Below are 24460 nucleotides of genomic sequence, written 5' to 3' on the forward strand. Positions count from 1 at the left end.
ATATATAATATATATATATCCTCCTTCCATCCTCACAAACTTTCGCATTTATAATATTAGTAGGATAGGATTTATTTGCCAAAGAGTGAATTAATTTCATTAACAGTCAAAAAAATTGATTAAAATGAGGTATCATTTTATAAAGGCATCTATCTCCATGTGAGAAAAGAAAAACAGATGATAGTAATAAATAAATATATTTCAAACAAATGCTTAAATCTAATTTACAATTATCTAAACTCGATGTCTAACATAAATAAGTATACAATGGTTTCGTCTTAAATAGTTACACTAAATTAAATAACTACAAAACTAAAATAAATTGTAAATTAAAATATTTTTGCCATAAATTACTTAAGTTTTGTTACGAAAAAAATATTCTAAATGAAGAAATACTATGTCAAAAATACAGTCACTGATATAAAAATAACACAAAATTAATATATGCATTTAATGCTCGAGATACTAAATTTTACAATTATTTGACTGTCTTATGATGTTATTCTATCCTAATTTTGTTTTTAAATACTAACCTATGGCACAGTTTGCATTTTGTTATTAATCATACAAGTACAAGAATTAATTCTGTCTATATTTTTTATTGAATGCCAAAAAATGATATATCATTACTTATTATAATAAGTAGTATAGAGAGGTACGTAGAGAAAAACTATGAGGTTCAATGGTTTAGAAAATTTAGGATTATGATGTTTTTTTTATTCCTACACTTTTTTATGTAATATTTTCATCTATTATTCATGTAAGTAGGGCAATAAAAAACATTCTCACTGAAATCTAATGCCTAGGACTTTATCTAAGTATATTACTAATTCATACTATAAGGAGTAAAAGTTCTTAACTTTGTATGTTTCTAGGGGGTCTATTCTTCGGAAATACTGATCCGTTTCTGAAAATTGTTTCACTAACTGCACTATTCGGGAGTAAATGCCATTTTTCCCGGGACAATTGCTAATAAAGCCCTGCAAACGGCTAGTACCTATAACGCCATGATCATAGGGACAACATGATCAACAACATTAACCCTATAATTTAATGCATTACATCCTAGTGACCGCAGCTTCTTCGTCTTTCTCCTTGCCTCCCAGTTCCTCGTAGATCTCTTCTATTGTCTTCATCTTGGTTTCCGGGACACAACAGAAGATATACACCGTACTTACGAGGCAAACCGCTGCGAAGATCCAGAATATGAGGTACAGGCCCACTGTGGTGGCCAGGGGATGGAACACCCTTAGCTGTACGGAGACTAGACCGCTTGTGAACGCTATGACTATTGATGTCACGGTACCACGGTGCTGGAAAAAGATTAAGTATATATTTGTAAAATAATAGATGATGAAAATACTAAAATAAGCACGTCATTTTAAACAGAAATTATCTGCTAATAATTTCGTTGTTCAATGCGTACTTTTACACACTACTATACCTAGCTAAGTAGGTATTCACATTATAAAATACATAGGTACATCGTATGCTACTGTTTTAGAATTTTCATAAACTAGGAAAATTTATTAAATGGTTTGCTACACAGATCCATTACATTGTTTTACGCCAAAGTTTTTCAAACTTAGTTGTTAGTTAACTAGGTAAATGCTAAAACCATAATTTTATTTTTAGTAGCGTCTTGTAAAATGACACGTAGTTCAATAATACTTACTTGGAACGAGAACATCTCGGTCATAACAACGAACGGCACGGGCTGCAGGCCGGCCGCGTCACAGTAGATGCACAGACACAGCGCGCTTACCGGCAGCCACGCGACCAGCGTGGTGTGTGCGAAGAACCACCCGCCTAGCACTGTTAGTGCGAGCCCTGATACTAGGCAGGTTGTTCCTAGTAAAGGCTGGAAAAAAAAATTAGGGCTTAAATCACATTTAGTAAGTATTCGTTTTAATTTCAGGATAATAAATATAGATAGAGTGATGAGTGATGACTACCGATAAAACCTAAATAGTAAATCGGAACATAATCGACATTCGCAACAATGAAACACCTACACATTTCTTTATTATTGTATGATACGTAAACTAATTTAGGTATATATTAAGTAAGTTAAATGTTAATGTAAGTTTGTAATGTATTTTAGATATTTACACACGAAGATATCGAAAGACCAACTACACAATTATGCAAACCTATACTGAAAACATCCCTAATAATTGAATTACTACAACAGCTATAAGTAATTGCTCAAAACTTCACTAAAAAGTTATAGAATCACTAACACATAGATAATTACCTCAGATCTTCATCAACTTAATATGGTAATTAAAGGTAATAAATTTCGCTTTCGCTACACAAAATCGCTAGAAACATACCTTCCGTCCAGTCCTCTCCACCAAACTGGACGCAGTACAGGACCCGATCATTTGCACAGCACCCAACACCGCAGCTTGCTGGTTAGGGGTCAGCACCCATCCTCCACTCGACTCCTTGAAGATCATGGACGCGAAGTGCAGTACTGCCAGACAGCCACATAGCTCCCGTGCGAGCGTGATGATTAGTGTGATACGGAACGCACGGAATATGCACTTGTCCGATACTGAAAATGTTCTTTATTTATTTATATTTTGTAGCAGTAGAATTGTTGTTAGTTATTGTCGTGAAGAGTTGTTCGAATTCATTACTTCTGTGAATAAGACGATGTGCTATCAACAGCCAAATACCTAAAGTCATCCTTATATACTTAATTATAATAGGTTGTTTATTTTTAACTTCGTCAATAAAATTTTTATAAAACAAAAAGAGACAAATTTATTACATTCCTATGTGATAACGTAGTATAATTAACTAGCTGTTCCCCGCGGTTTCACCCGCATTGCTCCGCTCCTGTTGGTCTTAGCATGATGATATTATATAGCCTTCATCGATAAATGGGCTATCAAACACCAAAAGAATTTTTCAAATCGGACCAGTAGTTCCCGAGATTAGCGCGTTCAAACAAACAAACTCTTCAGCTTTATAATATTAGTACCTATAGATAAAAGCTCTTAGCTACAAATGCACCTATTTGAATTTTGAAAATGTTTATTACAATACTTATAATCCATATTAGAATATTGTCTCGTATTCATGAGGAATTTCTTCCGACTCAAACCGTGAACTGGTTTTATTTTTAGAAATACATTTTCCTAGACATTGATAAAAAATTGTCTATCTATTTTATTAGTATTAAGTAACTAAGTAAGTATATAATCAATACTAGTGGTCCGCCCCGGCTTCGCCCGTGGTACCTACATGTTTAAACTATCCTATCTCTCAAGTTGGATCGAACTGCACATGGTGTGCGAATTTTATTATAATCGGTTGAGTGGTTTAGGAGTCCATTGAGGACAAACATTGTGACACGAGATTTATATATATTAAGATTACGTACCTAGGTATATCAATTCATAACTCAACTTCAATTCATAACAAATTTGTAAGAGGTTAATACCACAATATAACAATATTATTTACTCTACAGAAACTCTACTTCCACGCATATTATTATATTTTGACCTTTTTTATGTAAAATCAAAAAAATTAATTAATGTTTATATTAATTCTAATATTGATTTCAGTTAACAGTTAAAAGCTTTTTAACTACTAAATAGCTAGGTATAGTCGTCTGTTATCATCAACTAGTCCTACCAAGACTATCAGAAAATTAAACCAGTCGTTACTATGTAACATCTTATAACCGAACAAACACGGTGGTTTACGGTAAACCGATAATCCCACAGAACAGTTATGTATACGTTGGCTAGTGGTGGCTACAAACCGGCTCGACGCTACAATCACTTCACTCAGGTGCTCAAATATTGTGACGTGTGTGGCCAGGGACGGATTTGATCAACGATTAAGTACTTATGACTTTGTTTCAATTTCGATAGAAAATCATATTTTGATTAATCGTTGAACATCGCTCTGTATGTATGTTTTCAACTTTCAATTCGATATACCTATTGATATGTATGGTTTAAAAAGTTGATAAAATTTAACATATTTTGATAAAATAAATGATGATACAAACTAGACGTACCTAATGTTGAGAAAATCTACCTCTAATACACAGAGCACCTACTCATTTATTTATTGCCATTCTATTAGAATATCGATCTAATAGTTAACCGTACTTACACTTTTCTTCACTTTCACGGCTTTATTTTAAGACATGATTAATACTAAAATTCTATACTTCATTATACTTTAAAAAATCACCATACTCTTTAAATGAATCGTACAATTTAAATTATATTTTTATAATCAAATAGGTACAAATAGAGATGAAAATTTACTCTAGACAAATCAAAATACATAAAAACAAAATAAAACTTTGCCATTACTTTGCCCCCAATACAGGGCCCTAATGGCCTAAAATCCCGCCCTGTCGGTCGTTACAGCTCAAACACTCGACCATTCGTTACTCGACGCTATGGAAACGAATTGTTAGCATCCACTTTGACGTACCGTTAGCAATAGTTTACTTTATGTTACTTGTATCTGTATAGATTGTGAATATTCATAGATGTGACACAATTTAGTAATTTTTTATATTTTGTTCCAAGTAAAAGTGGAAGCATCAAGCACTACTAATACTGCTAATCAGAATATACGATGTAATACTCAGATCATTTTCACGTTGAACATACATTGTTATATCGAATACTGTATGTTTTGAAAAGCTGTACAAAAAATATTTAGAATACTTACATATAGTTTTAAGGGATGTAAAGAAGTTTCCAGACTTGCTTTGCTCCAATTCTATCAACAACAACTGCAATTCACTTTCAATGGATGCATCCGTTACTTGTTTACACCGAAGCCACGCCAACACATCACGCGCCTCCTAGAGGCAGGAACATAGAGGCATTAAAATACATATACGAAACCGTTTAATCTATGGTCTATGAAATATTATATTACGCTTAACTGAAAGTTCTTGTGGTATGTTAAGTGAATATCAATTAAAGTAAAGACATGTTTATGGTTATCAAAATTTATCTGTGGTTTTAGAGACGTGGATCGTCGTGTGTGGTAATGGCATGAAGTACACTGATATAATATGTTATTTATTTTAAAATGAATACAAACACTTATTTTAACTTAAAGCTCTGTCGTTAGCTACTTGGTAGGTACTCAATACTGAATAAACTTTGATATCTAGACTAGAATTTAGGTTTTTGTTATGTATTAAGTGCTTCTACAGAAGTTACAACCTGTTGGACGTTATGCTTAAGCTTAGGTATAGAGAAGAAAAAGCTAGAATGATTGTCCTCGATACGAAACAAGGTTAAACAACCCCTTATAAATGAGTATACAAATACAAGATAGTTCAGTTGTTTGCGTAGGCACGGGTTTAACGTGCTAAGTACCAAATACATAATAATTTAGTGAACATTTCATCGTAAAAATAAGGTAGTAACTAAATTAATGGTCTGACCTAACGACTAACGTTAACTTCAAATTCATTTATTCGTTTTGTTGTATTCATCGATTGAACACGATAATTAGATGTTACATCTTATGAACTGTTAATCGATTGATTTTTTTTTCAACTGTGATGCCCATATCTTGTTTGACTCTCACTTTCAAGCTGATAACGCATTCTAAAAATAAAACTAACGGGATTATAGCACGATTATAGCTAGTACTCGAGCTTAATATAGCTTTTACTGGATTTTGGATTTTACGCAAATTATAATAAATCAATATTATATAAACCTATGATATAATTATAATTTATAAAAAAAAAATTAAATATTCTTCTTTAACGAGACTCAATTAATATTTGTTTAATACCGCTTAAAAGAACAAACTACTTATCTCACTCATGAATATTTAATAACGTTTTTATTTCATTCGCTTTATTTATTTTATCGCTTTTGCTTCGTTTTACATTTAATAATTTATACCTTACCTCTACTTTCCCAGTCTTCAACATATAAGACGGAGTCTCTGGCATGATCGGGAACACAAGCAAATGAATGAGCGGTACAGCCAGAAGAATCCACAGCGTAGCCTGGTAGCAAAGATATTCGCCCAGAAGGAACACAACGAGGTTTCCCAGATTCTGCGACAGAACAACCAGACTTCCCAACGTCCCTCTAATGGAGTCTTCGCTTATTTCTTTAATGTATAACGGTGTGACGACATAGGACCCGCTGACTCCCATACCCACTACGGCCCTGGCGGCTATTAGGGCCCAGGTTTCTGTTGAATACAGTTTGAGGCCCCAGCAAATCTATAAACACGTTCATTATTTGTTACTTAATAGTTAAGTACCTAACTACGACGTTTGTTAAGAAAAATAAATATGTTTTATGTAGCTTTTGTCTTTTATTTCTAACTTGAACTGTAAACTAAAGACCCTTAAAAATAAGTTCTAAACGGAAACTATTTTTAAATTCGTTCTGCTGATAAACCGGATCATATAGACGATCAGTTAACTAGCAGACAAACAATAAAATTTGCTTGGCTCTACATTCTATGTGTTTTGTTTGTACATCCCTAAACAGACATTTCAATTTACATCTAAAGACAAAACAAAAGAGGAATTTGATTGTCTTTTCATTAATACTAAAATACTCACAGCCATAGAAAAAGAAGTGAGCATCAACGCTTTCTTCCTCCCAAAGTTATCGACAATGTACCCAAAGAGGAACACAGCCGGGGTACCCACGAGGTAGGGTACAGATGCCATCCAAGAGATCACGTCAGGGTGCACAGGTTTGTCTGCTGGGCCGTCGTCTGACATGAGCCGGGGGCCCATAGGGGACATCCAGCCGATGGCTGTTCCGTACGAGAATACTGGTAACACCACTGCAAAAATATGACTAGATTTAGAGGTAGTAGTAAAACGGTAGAGATTTATTAGTTGAGGAAATGCTCTACAATTTCACTACAAAATAAATATTATGATATTGGTTTTTTTTGGGTGAAAAGTGAAAACAGTAGGTAGAGTATTCATTATTGGCAAACGATATAATTTAAAATCGCCGGAATCTATTCTCCAATTTTTTGTTTATTAAATTTTTAATACGTTTAAATAAGAGTCACTACTTGTAATTAGTTCATATATAACATGTTGTACAATTTATTTATTATAGGTTATGTTTTTAACTAAGGTTTTTAATGTAAGTAAAAACAAAAGTTCTGACATTATTTCGCGGTTCATTAATATACATTAGTTAGAGTTAATAATATGCATATGAAATAAAGTGCAGAAACGAAATTATACTGATCTTCCCTATCTATAAAATGGTCAATCTCAATACACCATACAACCCACGCTACCTACTGCATATCTTTAAAAGCTTCTAGAACTATCTAATGATCCAACACTGAAAATGGCATAGAAACCCCTACTATGTAACCAAGATGTAACCATACACGCATCATAGGACATCCGACACTCATGACGTCACAATTCATTGCATAACAATCACAAGCAATTAATACAATTGAACTGAATAAAGGACAATGTTCATTGCCAATGAACCCTGGGTCCTTGAAGTGCATTCTTGAACTATGAAAGATATTTTTACCTCTTCAGTGATTTGTATAATTAAAACGTAGACATAACTCCATATTCTCGATATTTAATGAAACTTCAGGTAAGATTTGATATGAAAAGAGCTTTATGAATAGGCCATATCTTATAACCTAATAATCGTTAAATTCAAATTCATGAGTGTGTGTCTTATATATAAATGCCTAATCATCTACTTAGTAGGAATTTGTTTCCACAGCATCTATTCTAAAAGCAATTTCAAAAGAGATTAGTACTTAATATAAATAAATTATATTATTCTAAGTAAAGAAAAATAAAGAAAGAAAAAACAAAAAGAATAAAGAGACGCATCGAAAAAGACGCATCCAAAATAAATATCGCATTCTTCCTAATTATTTGATCAATTCATAAATAACGAAACGTAGTTTTTAAAGGCACTTAAAGAGAGAACGAGTAACAACACGACAAAATATATAAACAACAACAATATTTAACAAACTACCAATAAAACAGTTAAATTGAAATGTAGTCACAAAGTAACCAATGTCTAACGTTTACACGCTCCCTCGTTTCAGAGAAGAATTGATTCGAGAACTTACGAACAATTGTTCATATAAAGATCACATTACAACGCATTTGAATTGTTTAATACCTCATACCACAACAATGTTACGGCATTTCTTTATCAAAATTTTATATATTTGTGTGAGGTAATTTCGTAAATTTGTGAATCAGAGGATAGTTTCATAAATATCTTGAAGGTAGGTATTGTATTAAAATGTGCAGGTTTGATAAAGCAGAATTAATTTTTATTAACTCAATCACTAGTGGTGTTAATTTCAATTATTACTCCTGCATAATTCAAATATATTTTTATGGGTATAGTATTCAGATTGATAGATTACAAGTAAAGGAACAAAAAAATAGGTAATTTTTGCAACGCTTGGTAAAAAGGTTAAATCTGATTCAATTCATTAGTTAGTGATACCTATATTTTTTTTTAAGTATGCCTATGTTTTATTCTGGGTCTTCAGCTACGTGCCAAATACATGTTAATCGGTTCAGTGGCTATATGAACAAATAACAGTCCTAACATCCATCCATCCATCAATTAATCCATCCATCCTCAAAAACTTTCCCGTTAATAATAGTACTAGGACTAGGACAAGGATTGTTCAAAAGCAATTAAACTCTACCAACTTGGTACTTGAAACACATGAGCTTTAAAAATACTGCGTATATGTCGTATTTTCATAATTAACCCTAGAAAGATAGTCTGCGTCAAATTGACTCCTACGTTTTCGAAATATAGTTGTATCTTTTTAAAATTCGCGAATCCATAACTGTGCGTTTAGGACATTTCATAAATCACTGAGAGCTACCCTATGGTATAAGTGTCAATAAAGTTAATGTAACCGATTTTGAAATATAACTACTACGTGAGTCAAAATTACGCATGATTATCTTTACCGTGACTTTTAAGATTTTGACTTCTATGGTAGTTTGAATATTTTTTAGCTTATTATTACTGTATATTGTGACTTAGTTATGTTAAAAAATATTTTTATACATAATATAATAAATATAGAAAACAATTGAGCATAGAAAATTGGAAGAATATTGTATACTGGCCGCTATTATGCAAAGCGAAGAAGGTCCCTGTGAAGATACCGATAGTGAAGTAGGAGGACCACGAAAATAAAGACGACGAGCAAAATGACACAGAAGAAGCTTTTCCCGATGAAGTACAAAGCAAAGATGATATATTACATTCAAGCAAAAGGCGGAGTAGATTTTTTTTTTTTTTTTTTTTTTTATGTCAGAGCAAGCAAAGGAGCAGGTGGGCCACCTGATGTTAAGTGGTCACCACCGCCCATAAACACTTGTAACACAAGGAGTGTTACAGGTGCTTTGCCGGCCTTTAATGGACAAATACGCTCTTTTCTTGAAGGCCCCAATGTCGTAGTTGTTCGGGAACACCGCAGGTGGCAGATCGTTCCACAGTTTCACCGTACGCGGAAGGAAGTTGCGGGTGAAGCGGACAGTGGTGGAGCGCCAACCATCCAGATGGTGCGGATGGAACTGGTTTTTACGGCGTGAGGTCCGGTGGTGGAACTGTGCGGCTGGTAAAAGGTGGAACAATTCCTCAGAGCACTCCCCATAGTAGATTCTGTACAGTATACAGAGAGACGCAACGTCTCTCCGCACTGACAGTGGATCGAGCCTATCGGAAAGCCTACGGTCATCGACAATTCGAGCTGCTCGACGTTGGATGCGGTCAAGAGGAAGGAGTTGATACTGTGGGGCTCCGGCCCAGAGATGAGAACAGTACTCCATATGCGGTCGCACCTGAGCCTTGTACAGCTGAAGTCGGTGGGCCGGCTTGAAGTACTGTCTCGATCTACTGAGCACACCAAGTTTTTTCGAGGCTAATTTAGCCTTCGCTTCCAAATGACTGCGGAATTGAACGTCACTCGAGATTTCAACTCCGAGGATTCCGATTTTCGGCGATATACTAAGGGGAGTACTCTTAAACCGAGGTTCTACGACAAATGGGGTCTTTTTAGCGGTGAACGCGCAAACCTGTGTCTTTAGGGGATTGAACTCGACAAGATTAAGTTCGCCCCAATCCGAGACTTCTTGGAGAGAAGACTCGACTTCAGACACAAGTTTGTTTCGACTCTCATTGAGGCTTTCCTTTGAGGTGTTTGCACGGCCGGGATAAAGAGCATCCCCCGTACTGTCGTCTGCATAGCAATGAATGTTACTGATTTGTAACAAATCATTGTTATGCAGAAGAAACAGTGTAGGAGATAGCACGCAGCCTTGTGGGACACCAGCGTTCACATGAAGAGGCTTAGAGCAAGAACCGTCGATTACGACCTTAATGCTCCTCTCTTCCAGGAAGCTGGCAACCCAATCGCATAACCTCGCAGGAAGTCCGAAAGATGGTAATTTCGCTAGAAGTGCCTTGTGCCAGACCCGATCGAAGGCTTTCGCTACATCCAAACTTACAGCCAATGCCTCCCCTTTACTCTCAACCGCCTCCGCCCATCTGTGAGTGAGGTACACCAAAAGATCACCAGTCGAGCGACCACTACGGAAACCGTATAAAAAAAAAACCGTAGATGCATTAGACCGAATGCGTTCCCTGATGTCCTATAGTAGGAAGATAATGAGATGGCCAATGGCTTTATTTTATGGAAGCATTAAAATTGCCTGCATATTGCATATTAAATTTATGGCCACAATGTTAACAATAAAGCACAAAAACATCTGAGTCAAAAAAAACATGAAATATAGAAGCATGGAACTGTCTTCTTTGTTTATGCGTGGGCGTTTAGAACAACCAGCTTTGAGAAGATATTTGCGTGATAATATCTCCAATTTGTTGCCAAATATAGTATCTGGTACGTCCGCGTCATAAGAAAGTACTGAGGAGGCGTTCAGTAAAAAAACATATTTACTATACTTTTTGTCCTTCTGAAATATGACGAAAGGCAAATACGTCCTGCAAAAAAAGGAACATTGTTGTATGTGGTGAGCATATGTTGATACGTGCTAAAGTGGTTTCTCACTAATTTTTCATATAACTATATGTGCACCATATAAGTACATAAAATATAAAAAAGTCTGATAATTGTGGTAAAAAATAAATTTTTATTAAAAAGAATACGTGTTACAAGAATTGTAGATTTAAAGCAGACGTTGAATGTTTTCGTTTTTTTTTATATGTATAAAAATAATTATAAATAAATTATTTGTAGTATTAATTATTCTAAAATAACTGTAAATATATAATAACTTAATATTTATAGAAAAAAAAATAATATACCTCGACTTAAAGCTAACTAAAAAACATGCTTAAATTTGACGCATGACTATCTTTCCCGTACTACTCAATATGATTATCTTTCTAGGGTTAAAGGTGGTCAAAGTTCCTAAATCATAATGAATCGCAAAACAAATTAGTCAATTCCGCTGTACTTACCTTGTAATCATATAACGGAATCAATGTTTATGTTTGGTACAATAGGTAACAAATAAGCTATATGACTCTGACCTCAATTAATTAATTCATCTATTTATCTTACGTTTTTGTTTACACTCTAAAAAGTAAAATTTCTATTATGGAAATCGTAAGTATGTGACCTCAATGCATACTTTCGCAAAAATTCGTCGTGGTTTTTTTTTCATTTCAATACCTACGTGTTGACAAATTAAAAACAATATCTACTGGGAATAGCTCTTGAGATCTTTCTCGTGTAAATAGTAGAAAACAGTCGGTCTAATCTAGAAAAAACTTGATTTAGTCACTAAAAGAAACTTTCTTCTTTTTGGTCTTACATGCCGAGGCGGTATTTAAATATTCTTTGTAAAATAATATGTTAAATTAAATCAGGATACTTTTCCTGGTAGAAAAAAGGGTAAAACTGTACATTATAGGGCGTGGAGTTGAGAGTCGACAATTTTTTTGTGGTTAGCTATTGTCCTATGGAACCCAAATCTGAAATTTCACACCAAGGAAACTTTTAGTTTTTGAGTTACGAATTTTTGAAAATCGGAACATTACTATAGAAAGTTACTCCATCTTGTTTTTGTTACGCATATTTATTATTTTGTCAATGCCAAATTTGGCGTAAAACAATTCGAGACGCTCCGCTCGATTGTTTAAAAAAAGTCTAACATAACCTAACCTAACTTGTTTCGAGTTCGGAGAGTTTTTTTTTCGTAAAAAGTTAAACAAAATAAATTAAGTGTCAAATTTGGCTATTCATTTGCATTTCACGTAAAACAATTCGAGACGCTCCGCTCGCTGCGCTCGCTCCGCTCGATTGTTTAAAAAAAGTCTAACATAACCTAACCTAACTTGTTTCGAGTTCGGAGCGTTTTTTTTTTTCGTAAAAAGTTAAACAAAATTAATTACTCTACTTAATGGTTAGAAATGTTGTACTTGAAATGAATCACACTAAGCAGGTACTGTGTGTCAGGTTGACATTGACAAAACAATAAATATGCGTAACAAAAACAAGATGGAGTAACTTTCTATAGTAATTTTACGATTTTCAAAAATTCGTAACTCAAAAACTAAAAGTTTCCTTGGTGTGAAATTTCAGATTTAGGTTCCATAGGACAATAGCTAACCATAAAAAAAATTACGACTCTCAACTCTACGCCCTATAATGTACAGTTTAGCCGAAAAAAGGAAATTTGTATTGCTATTTGATGTTGAAACAGGCTTTCAATTAAAGCGTAATTTTTATGAGGTATTTATTGAGTTTAGAGATAGATGCCCCGAACGAAATATATTAACCACAATATTAACAAAGTTAATATGTATATGTACATACTTAGTTAAAAGAATAAAATATCTCAATACATAAATTATAGAGACTCTACAGTCTACACAAATAATGTAGAGTCTTGTTTTATTAAAGTCATCAAATTTTTTGTTTTCTAACAGGTGGCAAAGTAAAATCAAAAAACGTCTCTATCTTTAATTCATCACTGAATTTCGTTACAATTTATTAGGGAAAAAAATACTATCAATCTCCTAGTTTTAAAAATCAGCTAATTATCTCAGATATGTGCGCTAAATTTTATATATTGCTACATTATATTTACTAAATAATCTAATTATTATCATCCCCAATCAGGTATTTAGGCGCAGTAAACGACCATGTCCATTGCCTTGATGTGTCAAACACAGATAACTAATAACTTATCTCATTATGACAGACAAAGATAATTTTTCTTAAATTGTGCTTTTTATGAAATAAGCTTTAAAAATAGAATTTAATGCGTCTTTTTTTTCTATGTTGGTATATAGGCTATATATTTAGCCACAATGTAAAAATACCTTCTAAAAATGAAAAAAATATCCCATTCTGCAGTCTACTCCCGTACCATTATTTCCAAAATGGAAAATGATAAAGACGGTCGGTATAATCCATACTAATATTATAAATGCGAAAGTAACTCTGTCTGTCTGTCTGTCTGTCTGTTACTCAATCACGCCTAAACCAATTTTCATGAAATTTGCTATGGAGATATTTTGATACCCGAGAAAGGACATAGGCTATTTTTTATTCCGGGAAAATGACGCAATCCCGGAAATCCCACGGGAACGGGAACTATGCGGGTTTTTATATTGACTGCGCGGGCGAAGCCGCGGGCGGAAACCTAGTTATAAATAAAGTAGGTAACTCTTATCAATTATAATACAATTATTCATAAATAATAACAATAAAGTATTTTCTGAGAAGCATCAATCAAGATCTTAGACTTCGAATTCCATGTCTTAGAATTCCATCTTTAATTCATTGAAATAATTATTAAATAATAGGTCGTTAAAATAAACTTATAAATATTAAAATATTGTATACTACGCCATTCAAACCGTAGCCAGTCAGAAATTTTAGAACGTTGAACTTACCTAATTCATTGGACTTTTTGACACAACTAAAGTTGATTAAATAAATGTTTGAGTTTGAGACTAAATTATAGTAATCCTATTTGAGACATTTTTACATATTTTTATGCTTAGTTTTTATGTATGCCCGCAGCTGCATGGTCTAAATTTTTTTTTCATCCCCTTTTTAAGTACTTGGGGGTAGAATCTTTCAAACTCAGTTAGCGGATGCCTATGGTACTTAAATCTTATGTATTACATAATATAGTATTATATATTATATATCCTATAATACTATATGGTATTATATTATCTGTACTATTATACAGATTTCAATCATAATCTTGACGTCATAGATGGGATATTATATTGCGTAGACATAAATATATAATACGCAAGCAAATTATGTATGTATGTCTCTATCGGACGGACGGAAGTTTAAAGCTCCTTGTATAAACCATTCTTAGAAAAATTATGGATGTTTGTAGTAAGCATTATTACGAAGTGAAGCCAAATCATCTTAATATATATAAATCTCGTGTCACAATGTTTGTCCTCAATGGACTCCTAAACCACTTAACCGATTATAATAAAATTCGCACTCCATGTGCAGTTCGATCCAACTTGAGAGATAGGATAGTGTTTTAGAGAAAGCGGGCAAAGCCGCGGGCGGTAAGCTAGTAGGAATATAAAAATTTCTGTTTGTAAAAGCGCTTAAAGTCGAATAATTTGGTTGGTAACACTTTTTTTGTGGCTACACAAGCAAAGTAGTATATGGTTCACCAATAACATAGAGTTATATTTATTATTCATAAGTTATATCCAGTATTATATTATCTGTGATTATATGAATATATGTGAGGACATGAAACAGTGGCGGCTTTAGTGTAGAGCAGGTAGAGCGGCTGCTCTAGAATCTAGACGAATTACGATAGACTGTATTACGAATTGAATTAAAATTTAAATTATTTATCTCTTTACCCACACTTATCATGAAAAGAAAATCCAAGAAAGAAGCTCTTTATAGTTTTAACTGCGAATTTTACGTAATAATAATTGCATTTTCTCGTCTTAAGTATAGTGGAATGAACTTATCACTAGTCTGAATACGGAATATTAAATAGACGAAATGTCATGCAGGTATGGGCCAGAATCATCACGAGGTGAATGAATTTTCGCGTCCTTGAATTCTAGACGTGATTCTGGACCGGTTCACATTTCACTCTTTGTTTATTGCTATGACGCGTCATTTTAATAAAAATTTACATTTTCTTGACTATTTATATAGTTATGTCATTTTAAAATATGCAAAGAAAAAGGAATTCGTTCGCTATTTTATTAAGGTGATTGCTACGATCTGTTCCCAGCCAATGTCCCGCTAGATGGCGCTGAATTCTACATTTCTAGTTTATTTGAGTTTTTGCGTAATTGGAAAAGATTATGGTCGTAGGAATAGTCATGGCGATTACTGAATATTATATTTTATTTAAATATGTCATATCATTGCCTTAAAATCCACCCAATTCGGTAAAACCATGCGTTTTAACATCTGTCATTGCATACAGGGTCGTTTACACACACAGACGTATACAAAAATGATAAAGATTGAACTCTAGATGGCGTGAATGTAAAACAAGTTTGGCGTGTATGTATTTGAGTAGTTAGTAGCATATTATATTCTGAATTTCTGATCCATGCCTATTCACTCAAAACTACCTAATAACACTAATGATTTGTAACAGTAAATTATTTCAATAGGTAGGTATTTGAACATTTCCCAACAAGACGTAAGAATAATTATTCGTAGGTATACAAGATACAATAACAAATCTAATACACTATTTATTATTTTATTATTTACTAGCGGTCCGCCCCGGCTTCGCCCGTGGTACATGTTTACGTTTTCTCTCCATAAGAAGTAAGAACCATCCTCGTACTTCAAGGAATATAATAAAAAAAGAATTATCGAAATCGGTTCAGCCGTTCTCGAGTTATGCGCTTACCAACACATTTTGCGATTCATTTTTATATTAGACTAGCGGTCCGCCCCGGCTTCGCCCGTGGTACATGTTTACGTTTTCTCTACATAAGAACCATCCTCGTACTTCAAGGAATATAATAAAAAAAGAATTATCGAAATCGGTTCAGCCGTTCTCGAGTTATGCGCTTACCAACACATTTTGCGATTCATTTATATATATATAAGATTATGTGAAAATAACCAGGAAGGTGAAAAACATATTTACGAAAACATAGTAACATATGGCTGTCGCTACAATAATTATATTTCAATTTTATCTTTTTATACCTAGTAGAACTGGCCGACGAATAAAAAAAATCGTATTAGAATACAATATATTACGGAACAAAAAAAGGATTGTAACTGAATTAGGTAGGTATGTTTGTTTCTGGGCGCACCGTTTTCGACGACGCGACGCGACGCGCGACGTAAGCGTATAGGTATAGGTACCTACTTTGCTAAAACAAACTAATAAAATTGTGTGTCTGTCTGAAAATTCGGAAAAGCATATTTTGCAAGTTTGTGATTACTTTGATAGTTTACCGATTTATAATAATTGTAATTGTAATTGTATAATATATAATTTGCAATGTGGTGAAATTTCATAAAAATCACGGGCCAATTTTTTGTTTTGAATCCCACCGAAAATATAATTGCGTTATTAGAATAATTAATTACTATACCTACCCACGATCAATTATTACAATATAGTCTCAAATGCATACTAGAGAAATATTGCAATTTGATTCAATTAAAATGCATAGCATACAAAAATAAATTCACAACACAAGAAATTCCGCGCGCAAATCATAGCGCGTGTCAATGAAATCAAGAATGTTTTATATCAAGCCGACGCGGACGAGCGACGACGCGACGCCGAACAAAAGTACCTACGACGGACGACCACGCTTCGAGTTGCCAAACACACAGCCAAACAACAATAATGAGTAATAAATTGTTTACAAAAAAAACAAGTTTTCCATTTTTCTGTATGAGTAGACAGAACTTCAAAACGCCACCTGCTACGGTTTATATTATGAACGATGGTTATAAAAATAAAAGTTATATTTGTTGGTTTACACCAACAAATATAACTTTTATTTTTATATTCTATTTACTTTTATATTCTATTTTATTGATCAATAATTTTGGAATTTAAAACTGTCAACATTGATTACAATAAAACGCAGTTTTATTTTATTACTTACACTATTGTTTTTTTATCAAAACATGTATTTGAAGTACCATATAATATTATGCTGATCCAAGCATTTTCACTCAAAACTAATATCACTAATGATTTGTAAAAGTAAATTATTTCAATATACATTTCATAACCAACAAGTAAGAATAATTATTGTTATTCCTACCTACAACAACAAACCTAAAACACTATTTACTATGGGAAAATAACCAGGAAGGTGAAAAACATTATATTATTATTTACGATTTCGACGCACTCGACTTTTAGTAAAATATAGTAGGTCAACATAATATTATGGTTTTGATTTTTGCTACTAGTATAAGAAAACTGCGTGTTCAAACTACTTGTTTGTCTGTCTGAAAATTCGGAAGTACTTTGGTAGTTTACCGATTTATAATAATATTGTATATATCGTTGTTTAAAAAATATTCAAACACAATAAAATATGATATACTGATTTATCACTGGTTTCAGTGATGAACTGATGAGTCAATGTTAGCCACTATACTTTCGTCATACGTGTGTATGATTGATGTGATTTGCAACGTGGTGATATTTCAGAAAAATCACGGGTCAAATTGTCCCACCGAAAATATAACTGCGTTATAAGAATAACTATACCTACGATAAATTATACATAATACAATATAGTCTCAAATGCATACTAGTGAAATATTTTATTTAAATCAATAAAATAAAAAAAAAAAATAATAATAATAATACAAAAATAAATTCACAACACAAGAAAATCCGCGCGCAAATCATAGCGCGTGACAATGAAATCAAGAACTTTCGAGCCGACGCGACGCGGACGACGAAGGAGCCTAACAAAAGTACCTACAATCATAGGCGGCTCGTGACAAAATTGTATGGCCGTGTTCACTTGAAATAAAACAACGAAAATAGGTACCTACAATAGCGTTAGCAGTACAAAAAAAATGAGCACCACATTATAAATGTCTATTTAATATTTATACACTAAAAATTATAGAGTATTTCAAAACGAATTCAATTATTATTTAGCAATAATTAGAAAATCCCCGCATTCGTGATCGTATTCATAGTGTTTGTCTACACTAATATTATAAAGAGGAAAACTTTGTTTGTTTGTTTGATTGTAATGAATAGGCTCATAAACTACTGGACATTTTACCAATGTTTGCAAGTTTGTGATTACTTTGATAGTTTACCGATTTATAATAATTGTATACTTATATCATTGTTTAAAAATATTCAAACACAATATGATATAGGTACTGATTTATCACTGGTTTCAGTGATGAACTGATGAGTCAATGTTAGCCACAATACTAATCACTTTCGTCATACATGTGTATGAACTATGATTGATGTGATTTGCAATGTGGTGAAATTTCATAAAAATCACGGGCCAATTTTTTGTTTTGAATCCCACCGAAAATACATATATTATTACTAATTGCGTTATTAGAATAATTAATTACTATACCCACGATCAATTATTACAATTTACAATGTAGTCTCAAATGCATACTAGAGAAACATTGCAATTTGAATCAATTAAAATGCTTAACATACAAAAATAAATTCACAACACAAGAAATTCCGCGCGCAAATCATAGCGCGTGTCAATGAAATCAAGAATGTAATTTATATCAAGCCGACGACGACGCCGAACTAAAGTACCTACAGTACCATTTACCTTCAGTGTACAATACAGTTTACAGACCTACGACGGACGAACAATAATGAGTAATAAATTGTTTACAAAAAAAAACATAGTTTCTAAGGTCATTAGTTTTATTTTATTTTATTGTTATTTTCTTTGAACGATTGGAAATGAAATTACTCAATTTTTACACAGAACTTTGATTTATTAGAATTATGCTCATTATGTATATAAGATAACGAACGCGAATGCACGACATCTAGCGCGTCTTATGTCTAAACATCGCCTTTCGTTTAGACATTGACGCGCTAGATCTGTAATAAGCGTAGACTACGGTAATAAGTATATAGTCTATGCGCTAGATGTCGTGCTTTATGTCGTGTTTCGCTTGGCAAAAGTCACGCACACTACTGTAGAAGTGTCAAATTTTTCCGGTATTTTACTGTTGTTTTTCTAAGTAAATATTGTAAATTATTGATTAAAAAGGTCGAACGCGCACACATTTCATTATAGAGAAGTGATAAAATGATTAGTTTTAAAGAAATAGTGTCTGTGTTAAGTGTTTAGAGGTAATCAAAAATGTATGGAGGGACGGTCGGAACATCCACCTTGCGTTTGAGACCTTTTTAATCATAATCTATGTTATTATGCAGATTTAACGTAGATATATGCATAAATTTACATTAGATGATATGTAAACATTTTGACGTATTCTTGTTAATTAAATATATACGTACATAGTTATGTAGACTGTAGTTGTAAGTACTGGTATTATCAAATAATTCCAGGAAATTAGGAAAGGAGAGATCAATTTCAGCACAGCTATAACTCTTAGGTACATACTTTATCTTACGGTGCATTTAGATCAAACGAGCGAATGCTCATCCTACTGATCCTAAACCCACTAAACCTTCAAATAGTGTAAATAGGCGTAGAGCACTCTTTCGTTGTTCTAAGTACATTCGCAAAGATTCTATTCAATATGTGCTGAATAACACTGAATACGAGTTTTCGTTTACGTTAAAAGGTCACAAAATAAAATTAACTGCGTTAAAAACAACCGACTTCAAAAACGGAAAAGTAAAAAATAAAAAAGATTTGATATTATTAATTGCTACATATTATTTAGATGTGCTATTTATTAAATAGGTTTGATGTCGGTGCACGGGCTTAATACTAAGTGCTTAGTGTTTGGCACCGACTTCAAACCTATTTAATAAATAGCACATCTAAATAATATGTAGCAATTAATAATATCAAATCTTTTTTATTTTTTACTTTTCCGTTTTTGAAGTCGGTTGTTTTTAACGCAGTTAATTTTATTTAATACTTTTTAGTGTAATTTTCAACACGAATCAAACGAGCCCAAACTCGATAAAGTTGAGTCAATATATTACTGAGTTCCTATGGCCACCTTCCGATTCCATCATCAAATCAGCTCTATGTCATGATAATGTTTCATCGCTATCCAATTTACACACTTATACAAAATTTCAGCTCAATCGGTTACCGGGAAGTGAATCAAAGTTACTTGCTACATTCCAATTAAGTCATCGAGTACAGACAAAAATGCTCATAAAATAAAAACTACTGGGCCTAGCCGAATAAAATTTTTATGGGACCAATTCGACACCATCCTGCATCGAACAAAAAAAGAATCACGTAAATCGGTTCAGAAACCTCGGAGTAATCGGTGTACATACATAAAAAAAAAAAAAAAAAATATACCGGCCGAATTGATAACCTCCTCCTTTTTTTTGAAGTCGGTTAATAATACTCTTGCTCTTGGTCTAGCTCTATGTTCGTTTTATGTAAACGCACCGTTATATGATTTATTTTAATACATAAAAATACGACGTGATATGAAATTGTATTATGAAAATAAAGCCGACAGTTTTGCCAGTTATTCTGAGTAGGTAATTTTAAAAAGGAGCGAATTTTTGTTAGATAATTAATTCAAATTAAAATTTTAAACTTATAAATACCTAGGTACATATTCAAATGTACAATGTTATACAAATGAAGTTAAATATGTTGTTAAAGTTTATTACTTATTTATGCGTTGTTGAGATTTTGAGATAAGAAAACAATTACTAATGACTACAGGATTCATGGAACAAGACACGTGAAGTTATTATGTGGACTTGACATTGTACAACTCTACATTTTGAAGAACCTAAAAATATATTGCATTTTAAATAACAAACAATTCATGTTATCATTATAATAAAACAAAGTAGCAACGTATCACGTACATTTTAAGTTAACGAACCAACTTGAAACATTCTTATAATTTTTTTTAAGTATATTATATACTAGCGGTCGCGGTCCGCCCCGGCTTCGCCCGTGGTATATATTTCGCAATAAAAAGTAGCCTATGTCCTTTCTCGGGTATCAAAATATCTCCACACCAAATTTCATGCAAATTGGTTTAGTAGTTTAGGCGTGATTGAGTAACAGACAGACAGACAGAGTTACTTTCGCATTAGAGCATATTAGTATGGATTTCGTATTTTAAACATAATTTATCCGTTTTTGAACCTGTAGCTACCATCTAGCTGTTTCCTATCTAGATATAAATGTAAGAGAAAAAACCTACCTATATATTATTATATTATAATTTATGAATGGTGTCGTCGATATCTATATTGTATATGTATAAAAAATTAATGAGAAATGAACCTTTTGATTTGGTGTAAAATTCGTAACAGTTAACAGCTAATTTACTACCTACGAGCAACTTTGTCATTAATTACCTAGACTGAAGATTATTACAGTGTACTAAGTACTCGTTAAAAATAGGTATGTACTTTCCTTCGTTTAGTGTAAATACCTAAGAAACATTCATCTAACTAAACAAATTTCCACTATTATAGCACCGCACCATTATAACCTTTCTAATATTATAATTATTGTAAAATATCTTCCGCTCATAATGAACATTATCCTCCTTTTCCTTTTGTATAAAAAGAAATATACAATAATATGACAATAATGGTTTTCCTTCAATCGTTATCTATTTAGTCTATTTATATCTAATTGGACGTTCCCTTGGTTACAGCATCACGCGTGAACCGTGAACGATTGAACAGATTTCGATTATTCGCTTTTAATGATAATTATTGATACCTTTTGATCTTGATTGATATTAATATTTTGATATTGTCAGAAGATTCTTATGAATGAAGAAATCGGAAAACTCCACGTAGATAGAAAATTCAAGAAACGTTATGTATTATAATCTTCTTATATATAAAAATTAATCGCAAAATGTGTTGGTAAGCGCATAACTCGAGAACGGCTGAACCGATTTCGATAATTCTTTTTTTATTATATTTCTTGAAGTACGAGGATGGTTCTTATGTAGAGAAAACGTAAACATGTACCACGGGCGAAGCCGGGGTGGACCGCTAGTTTATAATATATTCTTGAATATGTCTTATATATAATTTTAAGAAAATGTTTATCCTTACATTTACACAACTTTATTACATATAATTAATTCCATGTAATCTAAGTATGTTTTATAATTTCACCATGTCTTGTTGTCTTTTCCTGATGTATGTTTTTTTATTCGTATTTTTAAATACCTAAGTAGTTTGTTATAGTGCACAATAAAGTGTTTTAATTAAATTATTTACACTTAATCACGCGTTGACACGCGAAGACCGAAGACCGCGTTAATTAAAGCTGTTATGTAAGTTATAAATGTTTGGTTATTAAATAACTTGGAAATACTTGTCGAACCTTCCTCGAATCAAATATTTGTTTTTTGGTTATGGGAATGTTAGGCATTTGTTCGAAAAATGTAATCTTTTATTTTTAAATATCCTTATTTTATAATAAAAGACTGCTTACAGTTGTGTCCGTATAGGTCCGGGTAAAAATATAGCCTAAACTTCGCCGAAATCTATATTATAGCTACATGCAGTACAGTTTTTGTGTCTGTTGGTTTTGTCTATAACCTCCGAAACGACGGGACAGATTTTAAAAGTTCCATCTTTATAATTGTAACTTAATAAGAACATAGTAGGTACCTGACTAAGGCTTTTTACACCCATAAGCAATAAAGTATTTATTATAAAAATAACTACGTTAAAAACAACCGACTTCAAAAACGGAAAAGTAAAAAATAAAAAAGATTTGATATTATCCTCTTATGACCATAGGTACACATACGTGCACGGTCTGCATTTGTTGGGGAAAAAAGATGTAATAACGACATCTATTGACATTTTTTAAACTAAAACGTCTTTCTTTAAGCAAGGAGGTTCAAATAAAAGTCACAGATGGCGTATACGGAATCAATAAACTTAAAAATTATTCGTTTGAATTTGACAGATAGATTTTTTTTTCAACCGTTCCTGCTTTTTTTATTGTAAAATCGTTTAAAAATAAAATTACGTAGATTTTAACGAAATAGTGGTGTCTTTCTATTGTCAAATATCTGGAGCAAAGTGTGTAAAAGTAAGTACCAGTTTTTTTGTTTTCTTGTACTAATATTGCCTCGATGTTGTTTTGTTACACATATGTGTACCTCAGTATCTAATACATATATTTTTTTATTGTAGGAGATTTCAGCATGGCGATGAATAACGAAGAAATAGAGAAATTATTGAATGATAGCGATTTTGATTTTTCTGATGATGATGACGACGATGAGTATTTGCCTCCAGAAGACCTTCGAGATCTTCAGCGGCCGGAGGAATCTAACGAAGTCGAAGACGAGAGGCCATCTGAAGAACATACGGAAGAGGTGATTCAGAGTACACCGATGTACAGATGTACCCAGTCCCAGTCCTACTGAGAGAGGAGAAGTCTGCATTGGACCTCCAGCAAAGAAACACCGGTTGGTTGTATCACAACCGATACCAGAAGTTAGGCTAGACAATGTGGGGCACCTGCCTCGTTATGTGGAATCTAAGTTCGCATCTAAATGCAGACATCCCTTTTGTTCTTCACGGTGCCGCACCATGTGCGTAAAGTGTCAAATGTTTTTATGCATATTGAAAAATAACTGCTTTGAAAGTTATCATACTACCAAAAACTGTGGTCCTTAAATCCCGAAGTGCACATATGTGTACCCATTTTTTTTTAATGTTCTAATAATAATAATATTAAAAAAACAAATCCTGAGTTTTATTTTAACCTAAAAGAACTCGAAATTAGCATGAAATACTTTCTTACTCATTTCTTTTAGGTCTAGGTTTTAAGAGGTTATTAATTACTATATATTATTTAGATGTGCTATTTATTAAATAGGTTTGATGTCGGTGCACGGGCTTAATACTAAGTGCTTAGTGCTCCTCCTTTTTTTTTGAAGTCGGTTAAAAATATAAAGATACATTCGTTAAAGATTAGATATTTTTGAATTTGAAATCAACGGTACCTAATTATTGTCTAATCTAACAAATCAATATAGAATTTAAAAGACGCCGATTGAATAAATATTTGGATACCATCTTGACTTTTGTCCGGTTTCTAAAATCGGCCCATGAAATTTTTGTTAGTTAATGGTAATTACAAGAATCTGAGACAAAAATAGATAATACGTTATTCTAGAAAATATATACCTACCTACCTACCTACTTATAAGTACGTAAAAAGGAAATATAATTTGAAGAAGTAACTATAGTTTTATAGAAATATGTAATACCTTTCTT

The 24460-nt window shown here is 32.8% G+C and overlaps 1 protein-coding gene across 1 annotated transcript in view; it reads right to left on the bottom strand.

Moving 5' to 3' along the window:
* Positions 1 to 266: 266 nt before the first annotated feature.
* LOC123701925 (facilitated trehalose transporter Tret1-like) overlaps positions 267 to 24460 on the bottom strand; it is a 28277-nt gene continuing 4083 nt past the window's right edge. Inside the window, exons 2-7 of the mRNA XM_045649548.1 lie at positions 6593 to 6822; positions 5921 to 6244; positions 4714 to 4849; positions 2337 to 2560; positions 1676 to 1861; positions 267 to 1313 (exon numbers count right to left, since the gene is read on the bottom strand). Coding sequence (XP_045505504.1) covers positions 1059 to 1313; positions 1676 to 1861; positions 2337 to 2560; positions 4714 to 4849; positions 5921 to 6244; positions 6593 to 6822 — 1355 coding nt within the window. The 3' untranslated portion in view covers positions 267 to 1058. The remainder of the gene's footprint in view (positions 1314 to 1675; positions 1862 to 2336; positions 2561 to 4713; positions 4850 to 5920; positions 6245 to 6592; positions 6823 to 24460) is intronic.

Source organism: Colias croceus, chromosome 22 (genome assembly GCF_905220415.1).
Source record: "Colias croceus chromosome 22, ilColCroc2.1".
In the NCBI taxonomy this organism is placed as follows: domain Eukaryota; kingdom Metazoa; phylum Arthropoda; class Insecta; order Lepidoptera; family Pieridae; genus Colias; species Colias croceus.